The sequence below is a fragment of the Eretmochelys imbricata genome, chromosome 17, assembly GCF_965152235.1.
Source record: "Eretmochelys imbricata isolate rEreImb1 chromosome 17, rEreImb1.hap1, whole genome shotgun sequence".
NCBI lineage: Eukaryota > Metazoa > Chordata > Testudines > Cheloniidae > Eretmochelys > Eretmochelys imbricata.
Window position 1 is genome coordinate 9,578,327 of NC_135588.1, and position 19,476 is coordinate 9,597,802.

At 44.9% G+C, this 19,476-nt stretch overlaps 1 protein-coding gene across 3 annotated transcripts in view; it reads left to right on the forward strand.

Annotated features, from left to right (window-relative positions):
• Positions 1-19,476, forward strand: part of KSR1 (kinase suppressor of ras 1) — a 123,992-nt gene that overhangs the window by 83,149 nt on the left and 21,367 nt on the right. For 2 of the 3 annotated variants that reach the window (XR_013348296.1, XM_077836882.1), the window contains 13 exons: positions 296-379; positions 966-1,027; positions 1,122-1,228; positions 3,236-3,404; positions 5,942-5,983; positions 7,820-7,874; positions 9,467-9,515; positions 10,773-11,152; positions 12,072-12,168; positions 13,660-13,793; positions 14,482-14,613; positions 15,012-15,147; positions 16,304-16,437. Coding sequence is in view for 2 of the 3 variants with exons in the window: in XM_077836882.1 (XP_077693008.1) it covers positions 296-379; positions 966-1,027; positions 1,122-1,228; positions 3,236-3,404; positions 5,942-5,983; positions 7,820-7,874; positions 9,467-9,515; positions 10,773-11,152; positions 12,072-12,168; positions 13,660-13,793; positions 14,482-14,613; positions 15,012-15,147; positions 16,304-16,437 (1,581 nt within the window). In the remaining variant the exon portion in view is untranslated. The remainder of the gene's footprint in view (positions 1-295; positions 380-965; positions 1,028-1,121; positions 1,229-3,235; positions 3,405-5,941; positions 5,984-7,819; positions 7,875-9,466; positions 9,516-10,772; positions 11,153-12,071; positions 12,169-13,659; positions 13,794-14,481; positions 14,614-15,011; positions 15,148-16,303; positions 16,438-19,476) is intronic. The other variant, XM_077836881.1, reaches the window with a different exon arrangement.

Below are 19,476 nucleotides of genomic sequence, written 5' to 3' on the forward strand. Positions count from 1 at the left end.
GCCCTGTGCGCTCACCTATGAGTTGCTGTAGGCTGAAATTGACCCCAGTACAGATGGCCAGCACAAAACCTATGGTTGTCCTCTGCACAAGGGTCACTTTCATTCCCTGAGCAGGTGCTGGCTTCCTTAAATACCTTTTTATTAAAAAAATAAAATAGCCACTTCCATCAGTGTGTTTTCCCTTTTATAAGAGGCCACACTGTAAACTGGCTGTAGTTAAACAGTGGTGTTTCAGGTAATGTTTGGTTTTCTGTTTAACTGGCCCCAATATAACACTTTTCCCCCTTCTGCTCAGATTCTCTACAAAATCTTGGTTATCTCAGATGTGCCACGTGTGTCAGAAAAGCATGATGTTTGGTGTGAAGTGTAAGCACTGCAGGTGAGCACCGAATCCTGTCCCTTACTGAAGAATGTTTTGTGTCATTCGATTTATTATTGATCTCTGAGACGTATTTGTTTTGCTTCTTAGTTTAAGTTACAACTTCAGGCCCTGCATTGGGGTCCATCAACATAGAGTGGTGGAGGGAGAGGAAACATGACACACTGACTAGAGAGGTGACTTGGGAGACCCAGGCACCACTCCATGCTCTGCCACAGGCTTCCTGTCTGACCTTGGTCAAGTCACTTAGTCTCTCTCTGCCTCAGTTCCCCATCTGTAAAGTGAGGCTAATAGCACTGTCCTACCTCACACGGGTTTTGTAGGATAAGTGCATTTAAAAAATGTCATGTGTTCAGATCCTACAGCAATGGGGCCATATAAATACCTCATATAGCCAGGCTACATCTGGGTGCAGACCCTGGCACACAATCAGACCACAGGGAAGCACTGGGGCCCTGCTAGTTTGCAGAACTTCCTTTGAAATCCGCATGCAGTGCGCCAGGGGAGGCCTGGACTGGATTGTCTGTAACGAATTAGTCGCTATCTAACGAGTGTGTGTGTGTCTCTCTCTCTCTCTCCCTCACAGATTAAAGTGTCATAACAAATGTACTAAAGAGGCCCCTGCTTGCAGAATATCTTTCCTTCCCAGTAAGTTTGCTGTGAGTTTCAGCATTTTATCTTTCATCACTGATGTGATCGCAATGAGAATCAGTCTGAATAAACTTTCTCCCTCCCCTTTCAGTAGCAAAAATAAGAAGGACGGAGTCTGTCCCTTCTGATATTAATAACCCTGTGGATAGACCTGCAGAGCCGCAGTTTGGAACCCTTCCAAAAGCACTAACGAAAAAGGTACTTGGTGAAACAAAGCTTATGATGTGTCTCCGCAATTGAACTGTGAGCCCGTCTGGGGAAGATGCAGCACCATCATTTAGCGCAGTGACAGCTGCATAATTTTTTCGCACATTTTGTTTCTGCCTCTCTGTGCAGAGAGTCTTGGTTTCAACGTGTGACACGTTCCACTTGTGAAATGTGGCTTCTGAGCTGCTCCAGCCCTCTGCTGTGGGGGGGGGGGGGGGGGGGTTGAAATCTAGAACCAAAGCAATCGAGTGGAAAAGAGCACGGGTCACACATTTTCAGTCACAGTGGTGGTTTGATGGGAAACTGGGGTTTTGATCAAGAAAAATGGTTGTGAAAAAAGGCTGTTTCCTGCAGAAAATTGATATTTTTGTTGAAACGGTGAATGCTCAGAAACCAAGAAGTTCCCAGTTTTCAACCAAAACCTGAAATATTTTGGTTCCAAATAGCATCTCCCGTGAATTGTCATTTGAATGTCTTATACTCCTCCTTTCATCCATGGGCCGGGCTGTCTGGCCAGACTGCCTCTCCTTTGACGGGCCGTGGCCAGGGGCTCCTATGACTCACCACTGCCCCTAACCAAGAGGGGTAAAAAGTGACCCATTCTGGGAGTTGTAGTCTGGCCAGAGAGCCCAGCCCATAGAAGAGAATGGGAACCTCAAATACCCGGATTATAACTCCGATGAGGCACTGAGATGCCATTTTGTATTCAAATATTTAAGTTGTTGTTTTTCTGAAAAGTCAATTTTCCAAGGAATAAAAACCTTTTCCCACCCCCACCCCCCCCAATCCAGTTCTAAGGGAAAACCTGTATTAGCCCAGGCTGTCTGTCTCCCTCCCAGTGCAGGGTTGTTTCCTACAGTGGATTTCAGAGGGTTCCCAGTTTGTGGGTTGTGACCCGTGGAGGATTGGGAGTAGGTGCCAGAGTCTTGACAACCCTCCCCTTTCCATGGTGCTAAATAGGGGCAGGGTCCCAGCAAGACCCCCATGAAATGGGAGGGAGGGGGTAGTGTGGAAATTGAGAACTACTGGTTTGAAGGCTTAAGCGATGAGTGTTTCCACCTCTGGGCAGGGAAATGACAAATGAGCTGGTGAACGTTACCTTGCCGTTTGCCCAATGCCTTAGTGTGACTGCTGCATTTGTCATTCACAGTTGAAACCGAGAGGGAGGCAACCTACAAACAAAACTGCACAGCACGGTTGAGAAACTGACTTAGCAAATGAGCGAACAATGGAAATGTGTGAAGAGGGTAGAGGATGTTTTGAAGTGGGATGGGTTGCATGGCATAAAAGAACAGTGGTTCCATGGGGGAAGGGGGTGACTTGTATGTAGATGTATTTATTGCTTTGTTTTGTCCCCCAACCAGAAGCAAAACAAAGATGCTCCAAAAATCCCGAGGCCCTAACTTTCAGTAGTGTTGAGCATCCACAGACTCCGATGGGATGTGCAGGTGCTCAGTAGCTGTTAAGAATCCATCCCCCCCCAAACTTCCCTGTCCGTTACCTAATAACAAGGTCTTGCTGTGTCTAGGTGATAGTTTTCAACTAGATTAGACTGCAGGTAACAAGTTCCTCCCGTTCACCTGAAGAGTTTGGTGGACCTGCTCCCCTTTTTTCTTTTTCACTCTCTGTATAAAGAACCCCACACTCTTAATTTTGTCTGTGATTCCTCAGAACACCATTGAGTGTCCGATCCTGCTTCGACTGAAGTCATTGGGAGTTCTTCCGCTGACTTGAGTGGGAGCAGCACTAAGGTCTTACGCTGAGATTTCAAAGCTGCTTAGGGGCTTTGGGTGCCCCATTCCCATTCATGCTGAGACCATCTGCTGGCCTTTTCCAGCCTCCTGCCCATAAGGATCTCATGGGAAGAGCCTACTTCCTTGCTGTTTGCACACAGCGACAGTGATTGGCTGATCTGCTTTGGGGGGAGTGGGTGACCCATCAATAAGCGTCGTCCTTTCCTCAGCAAAAAACACTCAGTGGCTTTTGTTGCTTTTGCAGGATCACCCACCAGCAATAAACCATCTAGACTCCAGCAGTAACCCATCTTCTACAACCTCTTCCACGCCATCTTCTCCAGCACCTTTCCAATCTTCCAATCCTCCCAGCGCAACGCCTCCCCCAAATCCCTCCCCCATGGGCCAGCGGGACTGTCGGTTTCACTTTCCAGGTAACTGATTTGTTTCAGGAGAACTGTGGATGGTCAGACTTCCCAACTTCCTGGGCAATGCTCTGGAGGCCAAGGGCATGGCCTAGGTACTATCATAACCCAGCAAGGACATGTGTGCACAGCTCTGCCTGTGCAGAATAGCACCACTTCTACTGCCTGGGGCGATCTTGGCTAGGATACAGGCCTGTGTCAAGCCGGCTTTTGCAGTGTGCTTGTTCCCATTTTGGAGTCCCTAACTCATGCTCCTAGGTATCAACCAGAACCTGGCCTGTTTTACAAAGTGCTTCCAGGTCCTGCAGGGGCTCTGTAAATGGAGGGGGATTTCTGTCATTGTTGGTCTTTGCATTGGGATGGAGGGTGGGCACTCATCAGCTAATTGCGACCAGGCAGAGAACCAACTGCAGAGTAAAATAGCTTTTGGCTCAGTGATTTAGGGGGAAGACGGGAAATAGACTGCCATGCGGAAGACCCTCAGTACTTTGCATTCTTGACTTATGCGTTTAGTTTCTAGATGATATAAGATACGGGCAACGCTTCCCATGATGATCTGCAGCCATTTGATCCAGAGTAAGGGTCCTACTCCCCCATAAGCAGGCTGTTTCCCTACCTAGCAGGCATGCATGTTCGATGCCGAGTTCCACTGGGGGAGCAGGATCTACTCCCCTCTCCTCCCTCGCACAGGAGGTTCAGGCCCCACCGCCTGGCATAACTTCTAAGGTCGGTGAAGACCCTGGGCCTTCGCACGGCCATTCTGCTGTACCTCAGGAGCTGTGCTGCCATTGGCTGACTCCCCCTCACATCTGTTCAGCAGCAGCTGCACAGGACAGTCAGTGGAAATGCTGCCTCCAGCAGTGTTCACACCTGATCTGGTTTCTAATCAGAAGCATGCTTTGCTTCCATGGACTTCTAAGAGCAGTTGCTCCCCGGGTGTCCTCCCTTCTCCCCAAGAACTCACGTAAAGAAACTCCCCTATGGCCTGCTGGTGGGAGAGGACTCCATGGGTTCCTGGGGGACTGACATATGTGCAAAGGTGTCACTCCCTCCACAATGCCCATCTATAACCAGACAGTCTGGTGTCCCCTCCACTGATGTGAAACAGAGGGAAAGAATTGGTATCTGCACTTGAGCTCCATTTGTCCTGCTGCAACCAGGAGGCAGGTAAAATCTCTAGGCAGCTTTGGGGAGGGGGCAGAAAGCTTTGACTGTGAGATCAAAGAAGGGGAAAAGCTACCCTGACTTACACATCTTGTGCCTCTCTGCCTTGTTTCATGCTGTCTGAAATGTGTATGGTTTTAAAAGTTGTTGAAAGTAAAAACTACCTACTCTGGAACAAAGTTCACTGAGAGAAGTTTACATGTCTTCAGTGGTCTTATCTTTCAAATTCCCCTCTTTTGAAAGAGCATATGAAAATTCAGTGACTTTCTCCTCGGTTTGTTTATTCTTTGCACATTGGTGTGTGTGTGTGTGCGTGTGTGAATGACCTGAAATCATGAGCAACTTGATTAATGTAGTGAAGAGTGGAAATGAAAACCAGGAAAAAATTGTGCTTTGTATAAACACTGTTGGTCATCCATGTTGTTCATTATGAGTGCCCGCCTGTGAGGATTTTTGAAATGGCCGAGTCAGACATCTGTGGTGGGAAGTGTTTGCACTATGAGTGCGTTACAAAACACACTCTGCAATGAGTAGCATGAGGTCAGGGGGACTTCTTGCCTGAGTAAGTAATACAGACGAGCCAGGGTTGCATAGTCAGCACATTTCTTTGCTGGGGTCAAATTTCATTCCTTTGGCCTGGAAATCTTACTTGGTGCTATTTAAAATAGCCGTGTTGTTTTTACCCTAGAGATAGCTGCATTTTTCTGTCAAGTCTTTGATCCATCACTGGAAGTTGCTGTTTTAAATGCAAAATCTGTTGTGATAGCCAAGACATCAAATGGAGAAGAAGCAGGATTTGATTACACAAAACAGAAACCTACCTGCTAATTCATTGGAATAAAATTAGCAAAAAGAAATGTGAATGGGCCAGATCCTCAGCTGGTGTAAGTTGGCAGAGCTCCACTGAAAACAAGGGAAGGGCAATAGCAGACAGCCATAAGAACATAAGTCACTTCATCTCGGTTTCCCCATCTGTAAAATGGGGATAATGACACATCCTCCTTCTGTAAAGTGCTTTGAGGCGTACTGATGACAAGCGCTATAGAAGGTTTAGTATTCTCATTCGTGTGCCAATATACACCACCTGAGGGCCTAACCATTGTTCTTAGTCTCCCCATCTGGCCACATTCACTATCCGTAACTCCGCTTTCACCTGATTTGATTTAATCTGTCATCCTGTTCAGTCTTTCAAACATGCATGTGCTGAAATCCATCCACTGATCTGGCTGGTAATTAATCTACTAATCTGTTGCTCAAACAATGAGTTGGGACTAATTCACTGAATGCATATGGGGCATTTGCTGATGCTATCTCTTGACACACTTAACTTGTTTTTTTATTATTTCCTGGTGATTTTTGCTGTCCTTTTTTTATATATAAAGCTGCCTACTACATTCAGCATAGACAACAGTTTATCTTCCCAGGTGAGTTCATTGCTTTAAATCTGCTAACCAGCTTGTGCCATTGTCCAAATTAAACTATTTTTAAATCTTCTGCTTTTTTTGAATGCTCCTGCTTTTCCAAAAAAAAGCTTTCTCGTGTCAACATAAACAATAACACTAAGCCATTCTTTCCTAATGTGTGTGTTTCTTCTTTACATTTTAACGTGACATGGATGACTTGTTTAGCTGTAACAGAGGAGAGTCCCATCGCAAAAGTCTATGTACCACATTGATGTTCCTTTGAAAAATCTTATCCCTATTTTCCGAGGGCCACATCCTCAGCTGGTGTAAACGGATGCATCTGAGGATCTGGACCACAGGGATTTAAGAAAGACTTAGTTGGTTCAGGTCAGACACTTTCATAGCTATTGGTGTGGAGCTGATTTTAAGGTTTGTTCATCTAGAAGATGCAATAGTTGTTCTACTGCTACCATCAATAGAACCCATTTAAAAATTCACCCTGTTCCTTTCGGAGTCTTGTTTGGGTTTTTGTTTTTCAAAATAGGACCTTCGTTAGGGAATGTATTTTTGCAGGGTCTGCCCGTGCGTGCAGTAGGTTAGGTGTGGGGTGTGTGGGTGTAGTAGACTGAAGGAGGAAGTGCAGCAGTGACTGTGAGTGAAAGTTCCCGAACCCCCAGTTCCCAACCTGTTGGGCACTAGAGTGGGCCCTTCCCTGAAGTTCATAGAATCCTAGAACTAGAGGGTTAGAAGGGACCGTCTAATCTAACCCCCTACCAAGGTGCAAGATTTTAGACATAACAGGTCATGTTCCTTAGCGTGTGTCTGTCACACCCTGTGATTGCAGCTTGTGTAGACATACCTGAACTCGCTTTAATATAGCTAGCTTGGGTGATGGAGCAGTGATGGAGCATACTTTAGTGTGGGCTAGCTCGGGTGATGGAGCATACTTTAGTGTGGGTTAGCTGCCAGAGTGATTATGCAGGGTTCTGAGTTGGCCTGTACTGCCCGCACGCCCACAGCTTCGCTGCTCCATTACCTGAGCTAGCTAGATTAAAGGTAGCCTTGGATCTGTCCATACGAGCTGCACTCACACCCAGTGATTGCAGTGTAGCCGCACTCTGGAGTCCACCTCTGTGAAGTGGCTAATAACGATGGTACCTGCCTGTCTCGCAGAGGTGTCTGTAAACCACTTAGAAGGCCTTGAATGAAAGGCAAAATATTTTTGTCTGAAGAATAAGATACTAATCTAATCAATAGTTACAGCCTCCTGTTTCTACAACTGGTGGTCTTCACAGGAGTTCTTTTGAAATCCAGTTTAAATTCAGATTATCAGTGAGAGGCAGGCTTCCTGAAAGAGACAGGCTTGGGCAGCAGCTTGTGGGGTTGCTATAGAAAATGGGTGACCTAAGCCAAGCTGACACTGGGTGGTGCTGACGAGCCACATGGGTAAAGCAGTCAATTGTGTATATTTTTCATCATGAGCATCATTAGAAACCCTGTGCAATTGGGTCCCTGAAGCTGGCTCCAATTCTGCAAGCAGATGCACAAGTGCTCAACTTTAAGCCCATGACTAGTATTATTGACTGCTTAAAGTGAAGCACATCCAGGTAAATTTTTTTTTCAGGATTAAGTTAGCAGATGAGTTGAATACTTCACAAAATGTTATAGGTGGTAATTGAACAAGTAAATCAGATTCAGTCAACATGAATGTCCATAATTTAGCACTATGCTGGTTGTTCATTGTTTACTTAATATACCTGCCTGTGTATTTCCTGTATGAGAAACAAATCCACAGTAGTATATGGTAGGGATTAAGCATGAAATACGTGTATTATATTTTATTTTATTTTTTTTTAGAAATTCCCAGCCCCCCACAAGTAATACAGCCACCTGAAACAGCTGAAGACACTAAGTAAGCATTATGTTTCTTTATCCTTTTTGTTCATTTCATAGCTAACTGAAAAGGTAACACTTTTGTTGAATGGTTAGAGAAGAGGGGCTAGTAGGCAGGACTTCTGGGTTTCATTCTGAATTCTGCAATGGATTCATTGTGCAACTTTGGGGAAAGCACTGATCCATTTTATAAACTTGGTAAAGAGAGGTTATGATGCTTACTCCATCACTCCATGGATGAAAGGCTCCCTGAATCTGCAAAGTTCTTTGTTTTTAATCATTCGAAATGGTCAGAAAATGTGAGGAGAGGTTGCCCACAGAAAACTTTTTTAAAAAATCAATTTTTCATCAAAATTTTCCACAGAAAATTTACGGTTTACTGAAAAATGTTGGCCAAAACCTAAACTATTTGTGGCTGAAATATTTCTTTTTACAGGCATTTGGGGTTTTTTGTTTTTTTTGTTGACTGCAACAAAAAAATGGTTAATTGAAAAAACAACTTTCTATCAAACAGTTTCAACGTATCTTTGGCCAGTCTTGCCTTATCTTACCTTAAGGCTGCCTCCCTGGGCCACTTCCGCCCACCCATGCTCTTGCCAAAGTCTTACAGTTTTTTGCCTCACAATAGTTAAGCAAAAGATGATGATTGAACCATCAGCTCAGGTATTTGTCCCTCCAGTAGAAGGTTTCTGCAGCGCCCTTCTCCAGGGGCTCTCAGGGTAGATCTCTCTTTCCCTCCCTGCCCTCTCAGGTGCCTTCTGAGATGCCTGGGGTCAACCTCTAGCTGAAACACGCTCTGCAGGTGTGGCTGGGTGGGGGTCTCCTCCTGTGCTCAGAGTTGCTCCTTCCCCTTCAGTTCCAGTGTGGGTTTTATATACCCCATCCCAGCTAATTAAATTGAAAGGTTAACAAACTGGTGACTCCTGGGAAGTGGGGTGAGCTGGTTGTGTGACTGCTGCTGGCTTCAGTGTACCTTTTGGGTGCCCCAGGGGAGATCAGATAAGACCAGTCAAATGGACGTTGCAGGGTTTTAGGATTTACAGAGCATGGTACGTCCGGCTCTAAGCATGCTTTGGGATCTGGATTGTAGAGATCACAGCCTTTGGGCGGATCACTGTTCATCGTCTTTGGGAGTTAATAACACGATAGCTAATACTCCATATTGCTCTGTCATCGTAGGTGCATCTGCACTAAGAACTTTAGGTTGCCTGGTATAGCAATAGCCAGTAATGGTGCCGCTGTACTGCTGCTAAACTGTTGACCATGTCATGAAAACCTATTCAAACCCTACCTGCCCTCAGTTATCACTGGTGCTACTACTTGTCCAGATGTTCCCTTGCTGGCTGTTGCTGTAGCAACAGGCCCTTCTCCTTCTAGTATAGACAAGGTCTTAGTGGTGGTTCAGTTGCACATCGGAAGTAGTCTTCTGAAGTTCCCTGCCTGCTAACTGGAGAATGGAGCGCCCTCCTCTGATGTGGTATGTTAGGAGATACGCTTTGGTTCTCTTCTCAATTCTGTTGGTGGCGCTGAAAATCTAAGCAGCAGCCCAGCTTCCTAGCCTGAGTCCATATGTCATCATATTTTCATTGTAAACCCATTTTCTCTTGATAGTGCTGATGAACAGCTGGACACAGAGGGGGTTGAAGAGCCTGATGCAGAGGTATGCTTGTGAGTGAAATGGACCACCTCGCTCTTTGTCCACTCTCATACGCCGTCACAAAGGCTGTATTACAAGCTAAATAGCAGGGCAGTGGTCTTCAGGATATGACTACTGAAATCAGCATGGCTTTCCTGTGTAATGAAATAGAGGTCCGTGCTACAAAATATCTCCTTTAATAACCCACTGTTCATGCTACAACTGGGTTAGGATGCAAACACGTCGGTATTTTTATTTGGCTACGTCTAACTTGCCTGCCTGTTAGCTATTCCCTTTCCAATTGTACTAAGGAGCTCTTTTGTTGTTCGCTCACTTCTCAATAAATTGGCAGGACTATTTGGTGCCAGTACCAGGGTTGTAGTTTTCATCTAGAAAAAGCCTTTGATTGCAGTGATTGTTGGAGGTGCATTTGGAGTTGTTGTGTTCTTTTGTTTTTTAATTTTTTAAAAACATTTTTATAAAACAACTCTTTTAAATCTGCATGTCATATCTATGCAGTTAAAATCTGAGACTTCCAATAAACAGTCCGATTAGCTCATGGCTCCAATCCAGCAAAGCACATGCTTAATTTTTTAAGCAAGTGAATAGTCCCATAGACTTCACTGGGATGGCTGCTCTACTTAAACACGTGCTTAAGTGCTTTGCTGGATCAGGAAGTAAAAGTGGATTGCTGTAGGGCTGGGCGAACCAGTTTTGTTACAGGCTTTAATCAAGTGACCATTGTCTTGAATGAGAGTCCTGCAATTGGGCTTTAGATCTGGCCCAAAATGAGAATCTCGCTTCCAACTCAAATGGAACATGGTCTTGAAGTTTGAAGAAGCTTTTGATTCCCCTTTTTGAAAACCAACTTTACATTTTCATTTGCGGAATTTGGGTCAAATCCTGAAAAGTGCTGAGCACCTACAAGTCCTGCAAAAGTCCATGTCTAGTTTCAAGTGCTCAGCACCACATGGGATTGAGCCCTCTAGCTCCAGCCAGAAGTGCTGAGATACCATGAGAGAGGTTCTTCTTGCAGCCTTCCCAGCTGCACTTTACAGCCTTGGGAGGTTAAGATCAGCTTCTAGATTTCTGGGTACTTAGCCAGATCAAACCCACAAGCTGAACCCTTTGAGGTTATCCCATCATTAATCATCTTTGGAGTTTGTTGGCTGGAGGAATACAAATATAGAGTGCGCTAAGAGGTCAGTTACCAACTACCAGGTGGGACTCCAGTGTAACTGTTGTTCTCCCCACCCACCCCCTTTTCTGATTTGCAAACAGGTCGAAGAGCAAGAGACAAATAAATCGGAACCGGAGGATGATGAGGACGAGTTAGATGACTTGCCCAGCAAGCGGCCACACTGGAAAGGGGTGATCTCTCGCAAGGCCAGCCAGACCAGCGTTTACCTGCAGGAGTGGGATATTCCCTTTGAACAGATTGAGCTGGGGGAACCCATTGGCCAAGGGCGATGGGGGAAGGTTTACAGGGGGAAATGGCACGGAGAGGTGGCAATCAGGCTGTTGGAGATCGATGGGAACAATCAGGACCATCTCAAGCTCTTTAAGAAGGAGGTGATGAATTACAGGCAGACCCGACATGAGAACGTGGTGCTCTTCATGGGGGCGTGCATGCACCCCCCTCATTTAGCCATTATTACCAGGTGAGGACATAGAATTTCACCACAGCACTGCTATGATTTTCACAGGGCTCTTATTGCGAATCAGAAAGCAGATGTAATGTGTAAGGCTCTGGGTTGGGAGCAATGGAGACAAATGTCACCTCTCCACAGGCAGGAAAAGCAAGAGCAGTAGTAGCATATGGTTCCAGCACCCTGCCCTGCCAAAGCGACTCCTCCCATGTGTGGGAAGGACTGGCGGTTGTCCAAGCTTGATGCTTAGTCACTCTTTGACGTCTCTGCTGACCGAAAGGTCTAGAGTGCAAAGTACTATTTAAAGCAGGTCAGGCTACCACAGTCTGGCCTCTTGTGTTTGGAAAAAAAGCGTGTAATTTATTTTTTCTCCCATCTAGGGAGCACATTCTTGAAAGCAGAAATGTTCTAAGAGTCAGTGCGTGGACCTGATCTGTTTACAAAATGCTATCATATGAGCTGTCCTTTTCGTTCCGCTTCTAACCAAACTTAAGAAAGACTCTCTTGGCAAAGCAGGAAACAGAAAAAAGTAGTAGTTACCTTTCTCTTCCTCTCATAGTTTTTAGCAATTTGTGTACAGTACATGCTTAGTTTATGCCTGGTTTTCATTTACACTGCTCCAGAAGTTGCAAAGAGGCCTGAAAGTGGCAGTGCCTTGAAGTGGGCATTTACACTCAAAATAGTGTAAAGGGGCCTATTGTAAATGAGAATCAGGCCCATTTACATTTTTTAGACACGCTCTTTTGTGGGGGAGGGTCCCGTGTTATAAAACCCTGCCATCAACATCCTATGAAACTGACAGATCGAGCACTTTCAAGTCTAGACATGTATTTTTCCCCAAGGGAAAGAAGTGTGAATGTTTAGGAACTTGCATTTTTCACCACATTGTCTCTTCTTTTTTCCCCCCGTCCTCCTCCCCTTTTCTTTGTAGCTTTTGCAAAGGAAGGACGCTTCACTCATTTGTAAGGGATCCCAAGGTATCTTTGGATATTAACAAAACCAGGCAGATAGCTCAAGAAATCCTTAAGGTAAGAGAACACTAGGTGAATGGAAGAGGTTGTTGGTTTCAGAATTAAAACTTTCTGGTGGCTTTTGAGCTGGGCATCATATTTGCAGTGACATTCCAAATCCTGTAGAAGTCGGGAAGTTAAAACCCTGGATCAGGTTTGTCCAGAACTTCGCTGATGCCTGCAAATCATTTGAGTAAAGCTTGTGGCTGATTGCTCTGCCTTAGGCCTTGTCTACATTTAGAGTTTGCCTTGATTTCAGCCACCAGCATAGCTTCATCAGTGCAAGCTGCTATTTGACAATGGGGGCAGATACTCAGCTAATGTAAATGGTCATAGCTCCATTGAAGCTCATGGCCATCAATGAAGCTATGTCAGTTTACCCTAAATGAGGGTCTGCCCCCTGGGGCTTATCCCACTTTTGAAATCAGGGCAAGTAGCACCAGTGCAAATTGCAGCCAATTGCACCCTACCCTGACTACAGTACGTGCTTGCAGAAGGTAGCTACACCGGTGGCTGTAACTGGAGTGAATCGCCAGTGTGGATGAAGTCTGTGATAAGAATTCTGCTATAATAAGAGGAAGAAACTCTCTTTGAATGTCCAGGCGCTGCCTCATTAAGTCATGCAAGATACATCACCATTATCCTAATATATAAGAAGTGATCATAACCCTGCTCTGGTATTCCTTTAAGTACAGTGCTGTGTTGAAGTTTTTGCTACAGACCTCTCCTCTACTGTTTGGAATGCAGATCATCAAAACCAGTGTTATGTGTCTTGGCTTATCTGGGCTTTTCCATGCTGGACTAATCTCACATTCTGCTTCTCATGAGTTAATAATTACAAGGCATGCCAAATGCAAGGCTCTCTTTGGTTTTCTTGGTCATCTAGCCTGTTCCTTGGGGCTGCTCGAGTTTACTGGCTGTTTTACTACAAATGCAGAGTGGTCCTTCTAGCATAAGAATGACTTTTTCCTCTTGGGCAGACAGCTCTTCCAGTTGACCAGGAAACTCCCAGTGTTTATTGATTCTGTGAGATGTTTTTATAGGACAATGCATGGGGCTGTGACTCAGGCAGCCTGCTTTCTGTTCCAGACTCTGCCCCAAGGTTGCTGTGTGACCTCCGGCGAGTTACTCATTTAACTTCCTCAATGTGGCTCTGATGAAAGCTTCTGAAATGCAGCCAGATATGCCAAATGCAGCCAGATATGTCAAAGTGCAGAACCAGAAGCCCTAGCGGGGCTGAGTTGTGAAGGGGAAGGGGGTCTGGGAGCTGGGTAGCGCATCAGCCTGAGACTCAGAAGACAGTTTCAATTCCCTGCTCTCCCACAGACTTCCTGTAAGTCACCCAGGCTCCCTGAGCTTCCCCTCTGGAAATAGGTGATAATAGATCTGCCCTACCTCACAGAGGTGGCGTGAGGATAAATCTGTTAAAAGAATGTCACATACAACCAGGTCATGGAAATGGGGGTTGTGTAAGGTAGGGTTACAGCCAAGTGTGTCAATCTTTTCCAGGGCATGGGGTATCTTCATGCAAAGGGGATTGTGCATAAAGATTTGAAGTCCAAGAATGTCTTCTATGACAATGGCAAAGTGGTGATCACAGACTTTGGACTATTCGGTATTTCGGGTGTGGTTCAGGAGGGAAGGTAAGTTAAGGGTTAACGTCTCTAGTCCATTTCTGAAACAAGAAATGGTGACCAAGTAGACAAGGGGCCAGATTCTGATCTCCATTACACTGGTGTAAATCAGGAGAAATGATTTGCTTTAACAGATATAGACACCTAACTTTAGACACCCAGGTTTGAAAAGTGGTGTGTGTGTGTCTAACTGTCATGCTAAGGCACTCTGGCAAAATAAAGGGGTCTTAAAGCAGGAGAAAGGGGCCCCCCGGAAATACCCCTTCACAGACGCCCTTCCAGCATGTATAGAGATGACATAAGGGCTCTGTACCAGCTATGCCCCCTAGCCCTTAGTGTTTGAGGCAAAAGAGGGGGTGTGTGGTCAGAATTCATTACACTACAGCCCTCCCCTGCTTCCCAGGGTCTATGGGGGACCATGGGAATTAGTATAAGATAGAGCAGCTTCCAGGTTGCCCTAAATTACATCAAGGGCTGAGCAGGCCCCTGCACAGCCTCTGAACATAAGGAGCAAGTGCAGGAATGGAGCCACCGAGAATTAGGCCCAGTATATTTCTATGGTAAAAAAATAAAACTTGGAGAAGAAATTTTCAGAGTAAAAGACTTCCCATCAAGAGTTCCTGCAGCTAGCTCTGTGCTATGGCCAATTATAACATGCAAAAGGGGTTAGCTAATCTCACTTCCTCCTTGAACTAAGGCGTGAAAATGAACTGAAGCTGCCCCATGACTGGCTGTGCTATCTGGCCCCTGAAATCGTTCGTGAGATGTCTCCTGGGAAAGACGAAGACAAGCTGCCCTTCTCTAAAGCTGCAGACGTCTATGCTTTCGGGTAAGAATATGAATCACTGGTAGATTGTAGGGATGCGTGAACCCGCTAAATTATGGCCTGATCCAAAGCAAAGGGAAAGAACCACATTCATTGGAATGGGCTTTGGATCAGGCCTCAAGTACAGAGAGCTGAATAATGGTGCGTTTTTCTTCTGTGCTGTTCAGTCCCCTGCTATAAAAGATGTAAGCCAGCAGACGTTTTATCAGAGAGGAAGAATTACATTGTGGTTAAGGCACAGGATGGGGAGGCAGGAGTTATGTGTTTTATTCCTATATGATATTGGTCCTGTTCCATAAGTGATCGGTGCCTTAGTGTCCCTATCTGTAAAACAGGGATGTCAGTACTCTGTCTTCTTCACAGGGATGTTGTGAGGCTTAATTTATTTACTGGTGTTTCAGGACTGTTTGGTATGAGCTCCAAGCAAGAGAATGGCCTTTCAAGAGCCAGCCAGCTGAAGCACTCATCTGGCAGATCGGAAGCGGAGAAGGAGTGAAGCATGTCCTTGCTACAGTTAGTGTAGGGAAAGAAGTCAGTGTAAGTGGAAATCCTTCCAAAGAACCATTGATCAGAGATTCTGTAAGGGGTCTGGAGAGGAGGGGGAAGCTTACTTGAAGCGTCAATCAAAATTATGAAGGAAAAGGGAAAAACACACCCTAAAAATCAATAGTACCTTACCAGCTATTTTGCCCCAATTCAGATATGTACACACTCAGGTACCACATGGCGTTCTGGCCCAGTCATGGACCAGAGCTTCACTGCGCTAGGCACTGTACAAACACGGAACAAAAGGTTGGTGCCTGCCTCAAAGAGCTTTACGATTTAGCTGCCGTTCTCACGGCAAAATGCATTCCCTTGCCCCAACAGAGCAAGGACAGAGAAGGAACTGGGTGCTTAGCTCATCGGGTGACAACCTGGCCTCAGTAAAGTCAATGGCAAAACTCCCCTTTATTTTGGTGGGGTCAGGATTTTACCCCATAGTTTTCCTAAGCATTTTCTGCAGATTTATACTCAACAGACTTATCCCCAGACCGTTCCACTTGGAGGAGGATCGTGTCAGATAGCACAGCTTTTGTATCGAGGTACATTTACCTCTCGCAGTAAGAGCCCTGGATGTCCCCCTGGAACCTCTGTGGTTTGCTACAGAGGAGAGAAGTGGCTGCATGGGTGTCAAGCTCTCCACACACTGGATCAGAACCCTGTACCAGCTCCTCCTAGGACAGTGCAGCTGGGATTTCAAGAGGAGCCAGGGGAGAAGGGACGTCACAGTCACCGGGTTGGGATTTCGGCCGCAGTCCTTGTTCAAGTCCAGGGGCTGGAGTTCTTTTTGTGGAGAACCTGCAGGGTTGCTCTGTATGCTGCCCACATGCTGGAGTAGGTTTCAGCCTCCAGGTAGTTTCTCTCACACAGCTCATTCGTGCAGGTGCTGGACACGTATGTATTCAGGAGGTGGGGTAGATGAATTTCACTCGAATAAAGAGCAAAGTCAAGATTTTCAAGTGACTGGTGGCTTTGGGCACTCGAGAGACTCCAATTTTCAGAAGCCGCTGAGCACCTGCTGTCTGAAAATCAGGCCCCTTCAGGTGTCATAAGTTGGGTGCCCAAAAACAGAAGCCCTAGTCATTTGGCCCCTGTCACTGACCTCATGAACTAAACAGGATTATAAATAACCCCCCAAAAATGTCGTCCTCAGGAAATCCTCTCAGCATGTTGGTCTTTCGACCTCAGTGAGAGACCCAGCTTTACTCTTCTCGTGGATATGCTTGAAAAACTGCCAAAACTGAACCGACGGCTGTCGCATCCCGGACACTTCTGGAAATCTGCAGAGTGAGTATCTCCTACTTACTTTCATGGGAGTGGGGTTGGACCTATAGAATGTACTATTTTTTTTCTCTTCTGTATAATGCTGTAATAATAGAGTTATATTTATTTGATATTCACTAACTTAAAGAACACTTAACTCCTTCCCCAGCATAAAATGATTCATTCTATTTTTTAAAATGTCTTTTTTGAGTCTCTCTTCTCCTCCCCCAGCTCCCGCCCCCTGAAAATGCAAACTTATGCATTATTCCTGCTTTAAAAGGAAGAGTAAATCCATTGTCAGTTATTCACCCTTGGTTTTAAATCCTCTTCTGAGGCAGAAAGTCCACCAGTTTTGGTGGAAAGTGGCAAACAACCTTGTAATGTTTGTGGGAGGGGCCATCTTGGCCTCAAAAGTGGGTGGTAGTGGCTGGAAAGGGGGCATGACAAAGAGATGTGCTGGAATATATTCTGAGGATTGACCTATGGGATTATAGCTGTAACCTAAATGGTGATCCAGTCATGAGTCTCTGAAGTAAATGATAGGGATAAACCAAAATCTGATGTGAAATTCACCTTAGTGTAGAAGAATAGTATAAAACTAATTGTACCACAGGGCCTGAGCATTTTAACCTCAGTCTCTCAGAATAGCCACTAACTCAGGGGGACATAGCTTCTGATTCTGCGTGCATTGAAACCAGTGGGAGTTTTTTCTCTCGACATCAGTGGGAGCAGTACTGAGTCAACATGGTAGCCAGTTGGCCTGATTTCATCTCATACCAGTTTAATGTCAGTGTAACTCCATCAGCATTAATTACATGACTAATGTGAGGAAGGGCTACTCAAAAGAATAAGGATTTGCAGAATTGGGCCTTTATGCAAGAAAGTATCCTGATCTCAGGAAAGTGCTTTATTTCCATTGAAGTCAATGGGATTTAGACACATGTTTGCATGCTTTCCAGAACCAGTTCCCCAAAGCAGGGTTTATGTGAGGTACTAAGGCCCAGCGTACTGGGGAGAATTCCACCCGTAAGGAATATTTTGCTCATTGCTATATTTTCATGAACAGAACTTCTAATATTTATTTTTTCTCTCTCTCCTTTTTTTCCAATGGTTTGATCATCCTCTTTCCCATCTCTTAACCCTTCGTGATCCTCCTGTGGTATCTTATCATAACTCCTCAAATGCTTCACCTTTTCTGTATTGCAATTACCACTGCATTTCCTGATTTTTTTTTACTTCTTTTTGAACACTTCACCAATTTCCCTGTGCAAAATCTTCCTGTCTAACATGACATGGAATTCTGAATACTTTGAATTCCTTCTGAAACGTGACGGTTTCCTCCAAGACCCTGGCATCATTACTACACAAAAGGACACTACTCTCAGCAAAGAATGAACATTTACTGTCCAGTCATTGATAAATAGAGCTTTCTGATATTTTTCCTCTCTGCATCAATCTCTGCTTTAAGCATAAAGCACTGTGAATCCTTTACACTTGTTCCATTATAGTAATTTTTCTAAAGCTATAGCACAAATGTTCTTAAAAAGAACACATGTCAAATATATCACCAGTTATACAGATACTATGCAATGGTGTGCTCCTGGGAAAGCCAAGTATCTTCTTTGCACCCTGAATGCAATAGCAGCTACAATGGGGCAATGTAACGATTAATTATAAAATGATATACAATTTTCAGGGTTGGGTTTTGTTTTTTAAACATATTTGAAAATGTTGAAACTTACGCTAAAATATATAAGCCTATGTATGGCCTATAATTATGGTGCTTTTCCTACCTGTGCTTCTATAATCAGAGAAATAGCATGTTCTTTTTGCTCCCCTCTGGTCTAATGAGGTTTTATCTTAGAAATCCCTCTTTCATTGAGTTAGCAGAGTTAGATAGTAAAAGGTGGGCTGGATCCTGTTTTGTGCATAGAACTCCCAGTGAATTCAGTGGCAATTCCACACCTGGAGCAGTTACAGGATGAGGTCAGTCACTGATGGAGTTACAGTGGCGATGAATCTATCTCTGTGTGTCTAATCTCCTGAGATATAATTAACCGACACATAGAATGTGACTTTTACACTGTCTACTGTCTGAAAATCCCCACTTACCTTATAAAGCACATCTAAATATGGATGGTTCTGTTTCATAGCTGAAAGATGCTAAGATCATATCATCAACAGCTTTTTTGCACATAGGGATTTGGGGTCAGGTTTTTAAAGGTGTTTAGGTGCATAAAGATGTGGATACCTAATGGGGCTTTCAAAAGCACCCACATGTCTGTCTGCTCCCATCAGATCCTTTATCTGAATAGCTTTCCTCTACACATTTGAGGTATTTTTTTAATCCTTTTGAAAGGTGATGGACTGACAGCCTTGGAGAGGGAAGCCCTCTGTTTAGCCCCAGCTACCAGCAGCAGGAGTGTTCCTCAGTGTGCCTCAGCCCTGTTTGATAGGGTGGCTCAATCTCCAGCCCCATTTTGACTGGCCAGGAAGGACCTCACTGAATTCCAAATGTGACTGGGCACTTGCCACAAGGGATGGGATTGGGATCGCCCATTAAGTCAAAGTTCAGCCACAACCAACCTTGGCTCACTTCTAACCTGCTATGTAGAGGTGAAGGGCTCCCTAACCCATTACCAAGTTCCTGCTGAGCCATCTAGTCTCCATTGTGACATTTCCCCTCCCTTTGTATTCACTTACACTGATCCTTCTTTCTGTGAATCTAAATCATTTACCCATTTGGGTGACATGACTGCACATTGGCTATGAGGTTTATCTATCAAATTTGACACAGCGGCGTGTCCAAAAGGAGTCTGCTTTCCTTGCTGTAGATAACTACAGTACAGAAGAGCACAGTATTGTACGAAATGTGCAGAGGATATCTTAAAATGTCCAGTGTTTCTGTTCAGTGACTTTGTCTGGTTTCTCTGCACAATAAAGGACACTTCTGCTAGATAAGTGGCCACTCTGAATTTTTATGAATGGTCTGGCACCTTTTCGCGAACTCAGCATTTCCCAGAACTTTGGAAGGTCAGCTTCCCATCAAGAAGATGAATCCAA